Source organism: Oncorhynchus mykiss, chromosome 13 (assembly GCF_013265735.2).
Source record: "Oncorhynchus mykiss isolate Arlee chromosome 13, USDA_OmykA_1.1, whole genome shotgun sequence".
NCBI classification, from domain to species: Eukaryota; Metazoa; Chordata; class Actinopteri; order Salmoniformes; family Salmonidae; genus Oncorhynchus; species Oncorhynchus mykiss.
Genome location: NC_048577.1, coordinates 32,730,597 through 32,743,976, shown reverse-complemented (window position 1 = coordinate 32,743,976; position 13,380 = coordinate 32,730,597). Strand labels below are relative to the sequence as shown.

The following is a 13,380-nucleotide window of genomic DNA, read 5'->3' as shown; positions in this document are numbered from 1 at the left end:
TCCATTGCATTTTTTTAAATTTTTTAGTCAGTTCCATTAACCTCTTTACAGTATCTTTACCACTTCGCTCTAAAGCATGCAATGTAGTAGACTTGTCAAACTGCCTATCAGAGGGTCTAATAAGCCCCTACATCCACCATCATTTTCACTCTGTCAGCTTTGGGGCACTGGTTCCTATGGTTGAGGCGTGCTTGAATGCGCCAATGGAGGGGTGAGAGGAACATGGTGATTTGGGAATCAGACAAAGAGAAAGAACATAGGAAGTATCCCAGGGAGGAAGCTCCTCCCTTATAATAGGCTACACGAAATACACACACACACACACACACACACATTTTGCGTGTCACACCAGTTTAAACTGATATCAACCATCTTTAACTTGGTCCTAAACCCTGACAAGGATATATTTACTGATGAAAGATTTATCCACTATCATACTTTTGGCCAGTATTAATAGGATCAACTAAATATTTTCGTTACTCTATTTCAGGAACAATGCGTTTTAGCACAAACTTTAAGCCGTATGTTCTGCTTCTCGTTGTTGGAATCTTCTTGCTTCTTGGGTATGTAAGCCATTTTGACTTCTAGTTTATTTATTTTTCTGGGATTAAATTAAATTGTGATATATTCATATTCGTTTCTAAGAGTGAGATGTCATTTTTCTTTCTTGTGTGTGAGTATGTTCTAATTTATTAATTAACACTTTTGTTGGATTGCTACATGTTACCATAAGTGTCATTTCATAGTTTTGATGTCTTCACTATTATTCTACAATGTAGAAAATAAAGAAAAATCCTTGAATGAGTAGGTTTCCCACGTCCGAAGCTACATCCATAATCGGTAGACGGTTCCAATTGGATCCTTGTGGGAAAAACCTAATTAATTTCACATGTGATCAAGTTCATGTGGTAACATGTTAAAGCAACACGTGGCAGAATGAAACGATGCATAAATGTGACATGGGGATGCAACATTTCAATATGTGATTCCAGGAAACTACAAGTGACAACATTTGAAAGTTTTTCAGATGTGAAAATGCAATTCCACATTTGAGTGTTAGATTAAATCAGTAATTCACGCAGACACGGTGGCATAGAAAGAACATCGGAAGGCCGTGAAATAAGAGGTTGTGAGTTAAAATTCCAGATGGGGACATGTTGAATAATAATTCATGTATAAATAAACATACATCATGTAATCCTGTATGTCAAATATGTAAGTGGAAAACACTGCGGCTATTTGGTGATGTTCAGGGGATATTCTAAACGTTTTGTTTGCAGGGCATCATGTGAACATTTGAATCAACATGTGAAAGGTTATGTGATCATTTGAAATATTATATGTCGTGTTCCAAACCCACATAGTTTAACATGATATCAAGTGAAATAATAGTTTTTTTGTAAGGTGAGAATCGCTGTTTGCATCACCGAACAAGAAACTATTAAATCCAGTTTTTAGATGCTACACCCAATACCCAAATCAAATACAGGCTGTGCTCTCACTTTGCGCACACGTCTGTCTTTGTTTCACACCAGTTCACACCTGTTTGTCTAGATTCTGGAGAGGGGTTGTAGCATTTAAAAACTAGATTCAAACGTTTCTTGTTCATTGCTCGACGATGCAAATAGCGATTGTCCAATCGGAGCCGTCAACCGATTATGGATATAGCTTCAGACCGGGGACACGGTCATTCAACTTCTCAAGATTCCATTAAAAAAATATATCTCAAACTTAGCAGTTTACAAATTTACAACACAGCCACGAGGCAAACCTCCCTCTTACCCAGGGGTTATACATGGCCAACACACAGTTAAATGTCAGTCACGGTTCAATATGTTGCCACTCAGTGAGCAGCAAACCCTGCCGACTACTGTCAAATGTCAAACTGGCATACTACTCCAGCTTTTCTTGTTTATCATCAACAGGTACAAACAGGTTCTTACTTTGGGTTGAAAGGAAACATGTAGAATTCACAGACACGTATGAACGTCACAATTGTTTCCCCTCCACAATAGTCAATGCAAGCTGAATGACTAAGGCTTTCTTTTGAGCCTGGTCAAAAAGGAAAACAAAGGCCACACAATGATTTAACATACAAAACAAACAAACGCATAGGTTCTGTTGCAGGGTTGAAGGAAGCACTAACTGAACAGTCATTGAACTTCTCAAGATTTAATCAAACTATTCAATACATGAACTATGTATCTTGGGACACTACTACATCACATATGCCTCTCCGAGTGGTATTGAATAAAGACAACGGCTCTCTGAAGCCACATGGAATTAATATCATCAGTACAGCATTTTTATTGCGTCAGCAAAAAAAATTCAACGCTTTAAAATTGTCCGCTCACATGTGAATCGTTGCGTTATTCAAGTGTGCAACACTATGTGCAATATGGTTTAATTGAAAAGCTCCTGTATACTTTCAATATCTTGCCTACGTGTTTATACCACTACATACTATGGTGTTCATGGTATATTAATAGCTGGACACACACATGCAGCATGAATGTGGCTTTGGCCACACCAAATCCAAAGTAATGTAAAGATAGTATAAATCCTAATTTACACACTACACAATGCAATAAGATACGCAAATGTATGCGGTCCGGTAATGTATGCGGTCCGGTAATACTATGCAGTATTGCCATTTTGCAAAGCTAATTGCGGCTTTGGGTCGTGTACTTACTTAAAGGTATGAATTACGTTTAAAATACAAGTGTCAAATCAAATGTCGAAGAAAGGCAGCGCCGGCAACACATTTTGTTAGTGTAAAAATGTCATAAATGTTTTCATGACAGACTTGAACGGATTCTCTTTTGCCTCCCAAAGGTATGTCTACGTCAGCTTCTTCTCTGAAAGGCTCAACCGGTAAGATCAAGTTCTGTTAATCTATTACGGCTTAATGACGCTATAATGTGATATGAAAGTTGCAATATTTTCTGATTCATATTAACAGGGTTTGGTTTGAAGTTTGATTTAAGAGGAACGTTAGTTTACGGTTTCATTGTTTCCAACAGAGATATCCCAGTTGATGAGGACGTGAAGAGCAGCAGGTTAGTTGAGATAAACAAAGACATTCCCCCAACAAGTCATGGTACTTCGTACTTTTAAAGTTAGGATGTTTGGATTTTAATTGTTTTGTTCTGTCACAAGATAAGCCATTCAGTTGCGTTAAACAACACACTCGGGAAGAAAATGGAATGTTCTATTCTCAGCCAGACCCATCTTTCGAAAGAAAACGCAATTTAATCTCTATTTGAGCTAAATAAGTAGTTTTTTGTGAACACAAGAAAATCCTAACAATTCAGACAAATAGCGCCACAGTCAGGCAAAAAATCTCAATGTTCTATCATAAAGAGATAAGTTAGTCACCCTGGTTGAAATGGCTGCTACTTAGAAACACTATTACAGTAAATTAATAGACGACTTTCACTGCTATTAACATGCCTCCAATATAATCGCATAGTTTTCATAGACCCACCGCGGACCTTTGTCAAATAAATATATCTGTGAAAAGGTGTCCCGTGGTCTGTTTTGTCAACAAACGCGTATTCCCGAACACTGCTAGTAACCAATGTAGGCCGTCATTTTAAATACGATTTTGTTCTGAACTGACTTGCCTAGATAAATAAAGGTATTACATTTTTTTTTTTAAACAGATGATCCCGATAATTTAGGTTGCCTAGTAAATTATGCTGGTGTCTGTCTGGGACTCGTTCCCCTGTTTTACTACTCAAATATATTTGACTTATTAAGTCAAATAATAAACTAATCTGCAATACACTGGTTTCAAATATATTAGCATAACTAGGCTACACAGAACCACGGTGGACCCATTGTGGAATTATAGGCTTTTAATTCATTACAACGTGTCCCAGTCCAAGGTGCCTAGCTCTGCCCACTGGGGCGTGGCTTAAGGAGCGCTCTTTGAAATAAGCGCTCGTATCGCCTTATTCCAGGGGATCGACTTCTCTCAATTATGCTTGTACTCTGAATTTTGTTGACTTTGTGTGAAGAACAGAAATAGGACAGCACTCCGGTAAATATACTTAAATATACATATTTTTATGGTCACGCATAAATTTCGGGTATGAGCCCTTCTTCAGCGTGTAAGGCAATGGTAGTCAATGTTACATCAACAATACCACACACAGGTGGGAATAATTATGAATTCTCTGTCACTTATGGCCCAATCAAGAGATCCCAGCAGAGGGAGCTGTGAGGGAAACATGAAACTCGAATAAAAATATATAAACACAGCAGACTATGCAATATGTCTCTCTTTGGAGATGTACTGTAATTGATCACTTTGTGTAGAGTAAATATGCTAGGCTATACAACACTTGTTTGGATAATGTGTTATTTTATGATCAAAAGTATGTGGACACCTACTCGAACATCTCATTCCAAAATCATGGGCATTAATATAGAGTTGCCCCCCCCCCCCCCCCCCCCCCCATTGCTGCTATAACAGACTGCACTCTTCTGGTAAGGATTTGGGGATCCTAATAAAATACCAAAATACCAAAAAAATACCACTAGATGTTGGAACATTGCTGTGGGAACTTGCTTCCATTCAGTCACAAGAGCAGTGAGGTCGGGAACTGATGGCAGTGAGGTTGGGCACTGATGTTGGGCGATTATGCCTGGCTCGCAGTCGGGGTTCCAATTCATCCAAAAGGTGTTCAGTGAGGTTCAGGTCAGGGCTTTGTGCCGGCCAGTCAAGTTCTTCCACACCGATCTCAACAAAACATTTCTGTATGGACCTCGCTTAGTGCACAAGGGCATTGTCATGCTGAAACAGGAAAGGGCCTTCCACAAACTGTTGCCAAAAAGTTGCCTCCAGAAAGTATTCAGACCCCTTGATTTTTTTCACAAAAAAATGGTTACAGCCTTATAAAAAAATTGATTAAATCTATTTTTTTTCTCATCAATCTACACACAATACCCCATATTGACAAAGCAAAAACAGGTTATTAGAAACTGAGATGGGTCAATCGTCCAGAATGAACCATCTTCACTGAGGAACTCCAGAGCTCTGTCAGAGTGACCATCGGGTTCTTGGTCACCTCCCTGACCAAGGCCCTTATCCCCCGATTGCTGTTTGGCCAGGCGGCCAGCTCTAGGAAGAGTCTTGTTGGTTCCAAACTTCTTCCATTTAAGAATGATGGGGGCCACTGTGTTCTTGGGGGCCTTCAATGCTGCAGACATTTTTTGGGACCCTTCCCCAGATCTGAGCCTCAACACAATCCTGTCTTGGAGGATGATTCATGGAAACAGGATGCACTTGACCTTAATTTCGAGTCTCATATCAAAGGGTCTGAATACTTACGTAAATAAGGTATTTGTTTTTTATGTTTTTTATGTACAATTCCTTCGACCTCATAGCTTGGTTTTGCTGTGACATGCACTGTCAACTGTGGAACCTTAAATAGATAGGCGTGTGCCTTTCCAAATCATGTCCTATCAATTGAATATTCCATAGGTGGACTCCAATCAAGCTGTAGAAACATCTCAAAAATGGTCAATGGAAACAGGATGCACCTGTGCTCAATTTGGAGTCTCATAGCAAAGGGTCTGACTACTTATGTAAAGGTATTTCTGTTATGTTTTTTTGCAAATATGTCTAAACACCCGTTTTTGCTTTTTCATTATTGTGTATTGTTTGTAGATTGCTGAGGATTGTTTTTTATTTAATACATTTTATAATAAAACTGTAATATAGCAAATAGTCAAGGGATCTGATTACTTTTCAAAGGAATTGTATGCTATAGCATTAAAGATTTCCTTTCACTGATACTAAGGGGCCTAGCCCAAACCAATATTCTTCCTCCAACATACTTTATAGTTGGCATTCTCCAAACCAAGATTAGTTTGACGGACTGCCAGATGGTGAAGCATGATTCATCACTCCAGAGTTACTTATATATTTATATGTTATTTTACCAGGTAAGTTGACTGAGAACACATTCTCATTTGCAGCAACAACCTAGGGAATAGTTACAGGGGAGAGGAGGGGGATGAATGAGCCAATTGTAAACTGGGGATTATTAGGTGACCGTGATGGTTTGAGGGCCAGATTGGGAATTTAGCCAGGACACCAGGGTTAACACCCCTACTCTTACAATAAGTGCCATGGGGTCTTTAATGACCTCAGAGAGTCAGGACACCCGTTTAACATCCCATCCGAAAGACGGCACCCAATCACTGCCCTGGGGCATTGGGATATTTTTTAGACCAGAGGAAAGAGTGCCTCCTACTGGCCTTCCAACACCACTTCCAGCAGCATCTGGTCTCCCATCCAGGGACCGACCAGGACCAACCCTACTTAGCTTCAGAAGCAAGCCAGCAGTGGTATGCAGGGTGGTATGCTGCTGGCTGTAAGTCCAATGGCGGCAAGCTTTACATCACACCAGCCGACGCTTGGCATTGCGCATGTTGATCTTAGGCTTGTGTCCGGCTGCTCGGCCATGGAAACACATTTCATGAAGCTCCTGACAAAAAGTTATTGTGCTGACATTGCTTCTAGATGCAGTTTGGAACTCGGTAGTGAGCGTTGCAACCTAGGACAGACAATTTTTACACGCTTCAGCACTTGGCAGTCCCATTCTGTGAGCTTGTGTGGCCTACCACTTCGCAGCTGAGCTGTGGTTAATCCTAGACATTTTCACTTCACAATAACAGCACTTACAGTTGACCGGGGCAGTTCTAGCGAGGCAGACATTTGATGAACTGACTTGTTGGAAAGGTGGCATCCTATGACAGTGCCACATTGAAGGTCACTGAGCTCTTCGGCAAGGCCATTCGATTTTATACACCTGTCAGAAACTGGTGTGGCTGACATAGCCGAATCCACTAATTTGAAGGGTTGTCCACATACTTTTGTAGACTATATATATATTGTATACATATTATAATATCATATTTCAGAATCATTGCAATGTGGTTAACATTAAAAATCTAAATTAAAATTATTCAAATCTTAAAGATCAAATTCAACCGGAGAGCGCCCTTAGACCATGATCAAACTTCTTCCATTTAAGAATGATGGAGGCCACCGTTTTCTTGGGGACCTTCAATGCTGCAGAAATGTTTTGGTAGCCTTCCCCAGATCTGTGCCTCGACACAATCCTGCCTCGGAGGATGATTCATGGAAACAGGATGCACTTGACCTTAATTTCGAGTGTCATATCAAAGGGTCTGAATACTTACGTAAATAAGTTATTTGTTTTTTATGTTAAATACATTTGCAAAAATGTCTAAAAACCTATTTTCGCTTTGCCATTATTGGGTATTGTTTGTAGATTGCTGACAAATTTGATTTATTTGATCCATTTTAGAATAAGGGTGTAACGTAACAAAATGTGGAAAAAGTCAAGGGGTCTGAATACTTTCCGAAGGTGCTGTACATATCGGGGGATGCTAATCTATTATTCTGTCTCACGATTCCCAAGATGCAACAGCACAGTGTCACGTTCTGACCATCGTTCGTGTGTGTTTTCCTTGTTTTAGTGTTGGTCAGGACGTGAGCTGGGTGGGCATTCTATGTTGTGTGTCTGGTTTGTCTATTTCTATGTTTGGCCTGATATGGTTCTCAATCAGAGGCAGGTGTTATTCATTGTCTCTGATTGGGAACCATATTTAGGTAGCCTGTTTGGTGTTGGGTTTTGTGGGTGATTGTTCCTGTCTCTGTGTTTGCACCAGATAGGACTGTTTAGGTTGTCACTTTTCTTGTTTTGTTTAGTTTATTCATGTATAGTTTTTCTTCATTAAAAAATCATGAATAACAACCACGCTGCATTTTGGTCCGACTCTACTTCACCCAAAGAAAACCGTTACACACAGGGGGCATTCAGTGTGCTGCGTGGCTGTATTGTCGAAAAACAGATTCCATGGGATCGAATGGTGGGCTGAAGCCTTTTGCACGGATATCGCTCCAACTATGGTGGGACGGCGGGCAGGCCCCCTTTCCTCGGCTGTGCATGTTTCTAACAGAAAACAGCATGAGTAAGTGTCCCACACGAGTGATGACTCCTCACCTCCAATACTTGGAAAATCACGTTGGGACCTACTTCCCTATCTGTTTGACTGTGATCCTGGCTCACTTGACATGGTGGTATGTTAAATGAAACAGCTGACCGAGCTGTCATGTGACGAAATGCTGCAGAAAACGCATTCACATGTCATTATGGAGGAGTTTTGGTACCTGACTCAAAGAGAATACCCTGCTGTCTTCCTCTGATCATTAAAACTCATGGTAGCCTTCACCAGCTCTTGTCTGTGTGAAGCTGGATTTTGTGCTCTCATTGAGCCAAATATCAATGGTTTTAACAGCAGGGATGAGGTGACAGCAGGGATGAGGTGCGTACTGTCGACCACGTCTCCTGACTTTGAGAAGCTCCGACGTGACGTGCATCAAGCACACCCATCTCATTAGTGGTGGTGAGATAAGAGACAATTTGTCAGACTAATTTGCAATTGAGTGTCACAAAGCCACAGTAAAAGTATGTGAAGGTAAGTTTGGAAGACAATCAGAAATACTGTTAGAATGTTTTTCAAATAAATAAGTAAACATTGGCTGTTAATTCCATAATTTTTTTCACGTGGTTGGGGTCGTGAGAATTTTCCGATATCAAAATGGGCCAAAATGGTTTGGGAACCCCTGCACTAATAGCTACTATCCCGCTACTATATATAATACAGTCGCTACTACACTAGCCTCGAATTGTCAACACTAGCTTCTAACATTTGAAACTTCTAAACTCCTTCCACTAACATAAAAATACTTCTGGACAGCTGAAGCAAGTCACACAATTTTTCTTAATGAAAAAGTACACTTTCTAGTTTTTATCGTCTTCATTGTGTATGTTTTCTTCTTACTATGTTTTTCTATTCATACAGCCCGAGTAAGCCCATGGTCAGGAGCAGAGTATGGAATATGGCCTCTCCAGAAAAGTGGGTATCTGTATTTTACTCTACCATCATTCACCATAGCAGTATGGTGTCATGCTGTACTGATGAAAACCATCAAATCAATCCTACCAAAAAATCTTCCCAAAAAGGACTGACAATCAATCAGATTAGTGGTCCTTTTATGTCATAGAAATGTGCATCAATGTCATGTTTGATTCACTGCATAAATTGTTGATGGAATACTGTATGTGTTTAGCTTATAGCAAGGTGGTTGGGGCAGTAGTTATATTAATGTATATGTTATGTAGTAGTCCAACTATTACAGGTCAGTCTATCTAAAACTACCAACATCAGCCCTTCTCTTCATTACAATTAAGTCATTCATTACATTTTGTTCTCCCAGGCTTTTGTACAAGCAGCCCAGTGTCTTGATGGGGTAAGCAGCATTTTTACCTTATGTTAAAGTCATATTAGCTGACGTAATGTAAGTGTCTGACACATCAGTGTGGGGAGCTTTGATATATTAGGTAGGCCACACCTGACATTAGTGTTTGACACGTCAAAGTCCTTTAATTGCCAGTACCATAGTGAAATATTGAGATCTTAACATGGCTCTGGTCAGTACAACACAGTCAGGCAGGACCTTTTGTTCTGTTTCTCTAGACGTACTGATGTGGTGACAGTGACCCCATGGTTGGCATCCATCATCTGGGAAGGCACCTTTGACCCTGTGCTCATTGACAACATCTACAAGCCCATGAACCTCACCATAGCAACCACAGTGTTTGCAGTTGGAAAGTAAGTAGCCTACAACTTTTGCCAAATATTCAAAAGGGAAGTTAAAAATAATAATAAATAAATACTTTTTCAACACTGCAACTATGAGTAAATAAGTACCTGATGGCAGGTAATTAAATATTGTGGTGTAATCATGATTCATGCCTTGTAACATTGTTAATTAATACATTAATAATTGTACTTCTTGATGTATTATCTGCTAGACTGTATACTGGTCAGAAAGTGGTAGAATGTCCTATGAGAATGATGATGCAGTTAAGGGGATACCTAGTCAGTTGACCAACTGAATGCATTCAACCGAAATGTGTCTTCCACATTTAACCCAACCCCTCTGATACAGAGAAGTGCTGCCGTTGCATCACTGAGCAAGGCACTAATCCTTATGTTATGTATGTCTTTAAATACTGACAGATATGTCAGCTTTCTCCGAGATTTTCTGGAGACAGCGGAGATGCACTTCATGGTCGGCTTCAACGTGCGCTACTATGTTTTCACTGATCGTCCCCACGATGTTCCTTCGGTGAACCTAACTCAGGGGAGACATTTAAGTGTGATCCAGGTCCCAGGTTCAAACCGCTGGCAGGAGATATCAGCCCGGAGGATGGAGATCATCCAGACCACCATTGAAAGTCAGATCAGAAGGGAGGCCGACTACATCTTCTGTCTTGACGTGGACAGCAAGTTCCACGCTCGCTGGGGGGCCGAGTCTCTTGGAAGACTGGTTGCTGTGATACACCCAGGCTACTATGATCAGACCCGTGCCAACTTCCCATACGAACGGCGTCCAGCCTCGATGGCCTACATCCCCATGGATGAGGGAGACTACTACTATGGCGGGGCTATGATCGGAGGGTTCGTGGAGGATGTGTACACACTTACAACGGTATGTCGGAACCGGTTTGCGGTGGATGCTGGGAATTCCATCGAGGCTGCCTGGCAGGAGGAGAGCCACCTCAACAGGTACCTGCTCTATAACAAGCCCAGCAAGGTGTTGTCTCCCGAGTACCTGTGGCAGGACTTCAAGGCCAAAACCAAAGAGGTCAAAGTCATTCGCTTTTCCGGGGTCATTAAAAACTATGCTGAAGTTCGTCCCAATGTATAAAAAGAGGAAGTGGATATTTGACCAGCAGAAAAAAACTAAATTCAGTCTTAGCGGAATAAATTCATTGTGGTTATAGTTATGTTTAGGTTTAGGAACAAGGGTTGGGTTAGGGTTACGTTCGGGTATCATTTTGTTGAGTTACGTTTGTGGGTTGCGGTTCGGGTATAATTTTGTTGAGTTACGTTTGTGGGTTGCGGTTCGGGAAAGGCATAATAATACAAAAAAATTGGGGGGGATCCTGAAATTTGACCTACTACACACGTGTTTTTTTTTTTAGAATTAGGCTGTAATGTAACAAAATGGGGAAAAGGTGAAGGAGTCTGAACACTTTCCAAATGCACTGTATTGAAATGTTTGTTGAAGATGAAAGGAGGAACTTTTATTATATTTTTACCTTTATTTAACTAGGCAAGTCAGTTAAGAACAAATTCTTATTTTCAATGACAGCCTAGGAACAGTGGGTTAACTGCCTGTTCAGGGGAAGAATGACAGATTTGTACCTTGTCAGCTCGGGGATTTGAACTTGCAACCTTCCGGTTACTAGTCCAACACTTTAAACACTAGGCTACCCTGCCACCCCTATCACAGACAAGAATGAGAAGTTGTTTGAGTGATTCATATTACAAACATGTAGGACATTGCAACAAATGAGTCACACTTAATCAGAATAGTTTCTCATCTTTGAGCTCCCCTGTAACAACGATTATGACCAACAAACAAATGGTTTAGTTGTGGAGAGATGCAGAAATAGGGAATACATATCATCTATAAATGTGTAAGTCAGACAAGCCACTACAGTGGGCTGAATTCCATTTAATGATAAAAGGGCAAAAACTGCACAAAGGGCAAGGTGGAGCTGACAGTCCTATCCAGAAACAACCCCTACACACTACACACATACAGATCTGAAATGCTTGGATAGGTACAAGCAATGTTCCCTCTAAGCTGAGCACAGCTCCCCACAGACTGCCAGCAGAAGAAATATCAGCCTGCGGAGAGAAGCACTAGATTGAACATCACTCAACTTTATAGAGTTTTCCATTTCAGTTACCACTATCAACGCCTCACTCTACTGTGGGAATGCTCGAATCAACTGAATATTAGGCACTTTAAATGTAATACATCCTGAAACAAAACCAACTATGCAAGACTTAGCATGCAAAACTTTGGAGTAGGATTCTATTGCATTGACAGGCAAGACTAAGGCCCATACTCTATACAGACTGGTGCGCCATAACCAATCAGAGCTGCAGTTGGCCTATATGCATATAGCCATTGCCATATATGGATCTGTGCCATTCAATTTAATAAACTGGACTGTGTTTCTATCATGAGTGGTCTCGAGTAAATGCTCTTGTTTTGATATCAAAGCGACAGCTGCATGTAGCCACCTGTGTTCATTTTTTCATATTCTTTGCTAGTTATTGAGTTATTAGCCCAGTTATAGCTAATGTCTAGTCAACAATGGGGAAGTGGTTGCTTCCTACAAGAGCACAAATATGTGTATTTCTTGCCATCTTTGAAAAGCCAGAGCTTTTTTATGTCTTAAAGGGGCAGTGTTGTATTTTGAGACCGTCTTGAAGAAGATAAGTAGCAAATAGGCGGAGGGTAGCATAATTTGTCTGTTTCTCTCTAATAATTGTATGGAAATAATAAAGCATTTTATTTTGTAAAGTGGTTTCTTGCATCAAACCCTGCATGTTCCTTTCAAAAGTATCATGGAATGTAGGCCTACATTGAACACCACACTTTTGCTGCTACTGACAGAACATTCATTTCCATGTTAAAATGTTGTGGGTTGCACTCTGGTAGGCCTACAATATGATCAAAAAGACACAGCAGCCTACTGTTAAAACTGTAACTGAAAGCAGGGTACAGCCTCAGTGTTCACAGTAAACTCGCGCCAGAAGTTGCACCGAATTTCCATCATGTTCCAGTTTGCACTCAGCAGACCTGAAATTTGCTCAATGCTGAAAAACATTAGCGGGAACATTGGGTACAAGCAATATGGCAAAATGACTCCAAAATGCCTATCAGAAGGCAAAGTGGAGCAAAGTCTAGATAGCTTGCTAATACCTATCCACTTTATTTCAGATCTATATGAAGTGCCTTGGAATTAGGAGAGGGTTATGTCTGGATTGGACCATTGCCTTTATAAACAGTATTATCCACAACAGGGAGTCTTCAAGACTAGGTGAAGGAAGGTCTCAAGTTTTCGGGAATGGCAATAATTTGGGTTCACTCACAAGATCTTCCAATGAAAACAAAGAAAAACAAGAGACAAATCCTTTTTAGAAGGCAATATGGAGGATGGGCTTCATTGTGTAAAAACATCTTGACAGTGTCAGGGCAAAAGGGTAAATCATTCATTACAATGAGCCCATAGAAAATTGAAAGGGGGAAGGGGATTCAGAATAGCATGCACCATCACATTGTACTGGGTGACATGTGACACTGCCCTGAAAGCAGACAGAACTGGAAACAGGCGTATTTCTTCCATTGTCACACCCTGATCTGTTTCACCTGTCTCTGTGCTTGTCTCCACCCCCACCAGGTGTTTC

The 13,380-nt window shown here is 40.6% G+C and overlaps 1 protein-coding gene across 1 annotated transcript; it reads left to right on the top strand.

Moving 5' to 3' along the window:
- Window positions 1-289: 289 nt before the first annotated feature.
- LOC110486140 (globoside alpha-1,3-N-acetylgalactosaminyltransferase 1) lies at window positions 290-12,495 on the top strand. The gene is made up of 7 exons (XM_021557518.2): window positions 290-563; window positions 2,836-2,874; window positions 3,024-3,059; window positions 8,908-8,961; window positions 9,323-9,355; window positions 9,583-9,717; window positions 10,129-12,495. The coding sequence occupies exons 1-7, from the start codon at window positions 496-498 to the stop codon at window positions 10,817-10,819; spliced, it is 1,056 nt and encodes a 351-aa protein (XP_021413193.1). The 5' UTR covers window positions 290-495; the 3' UTR covers window positions 10,820-12,495.
- The last annotated feature ends 885 nt before the right edge of the window (window positions 12,496-13,380 follow it).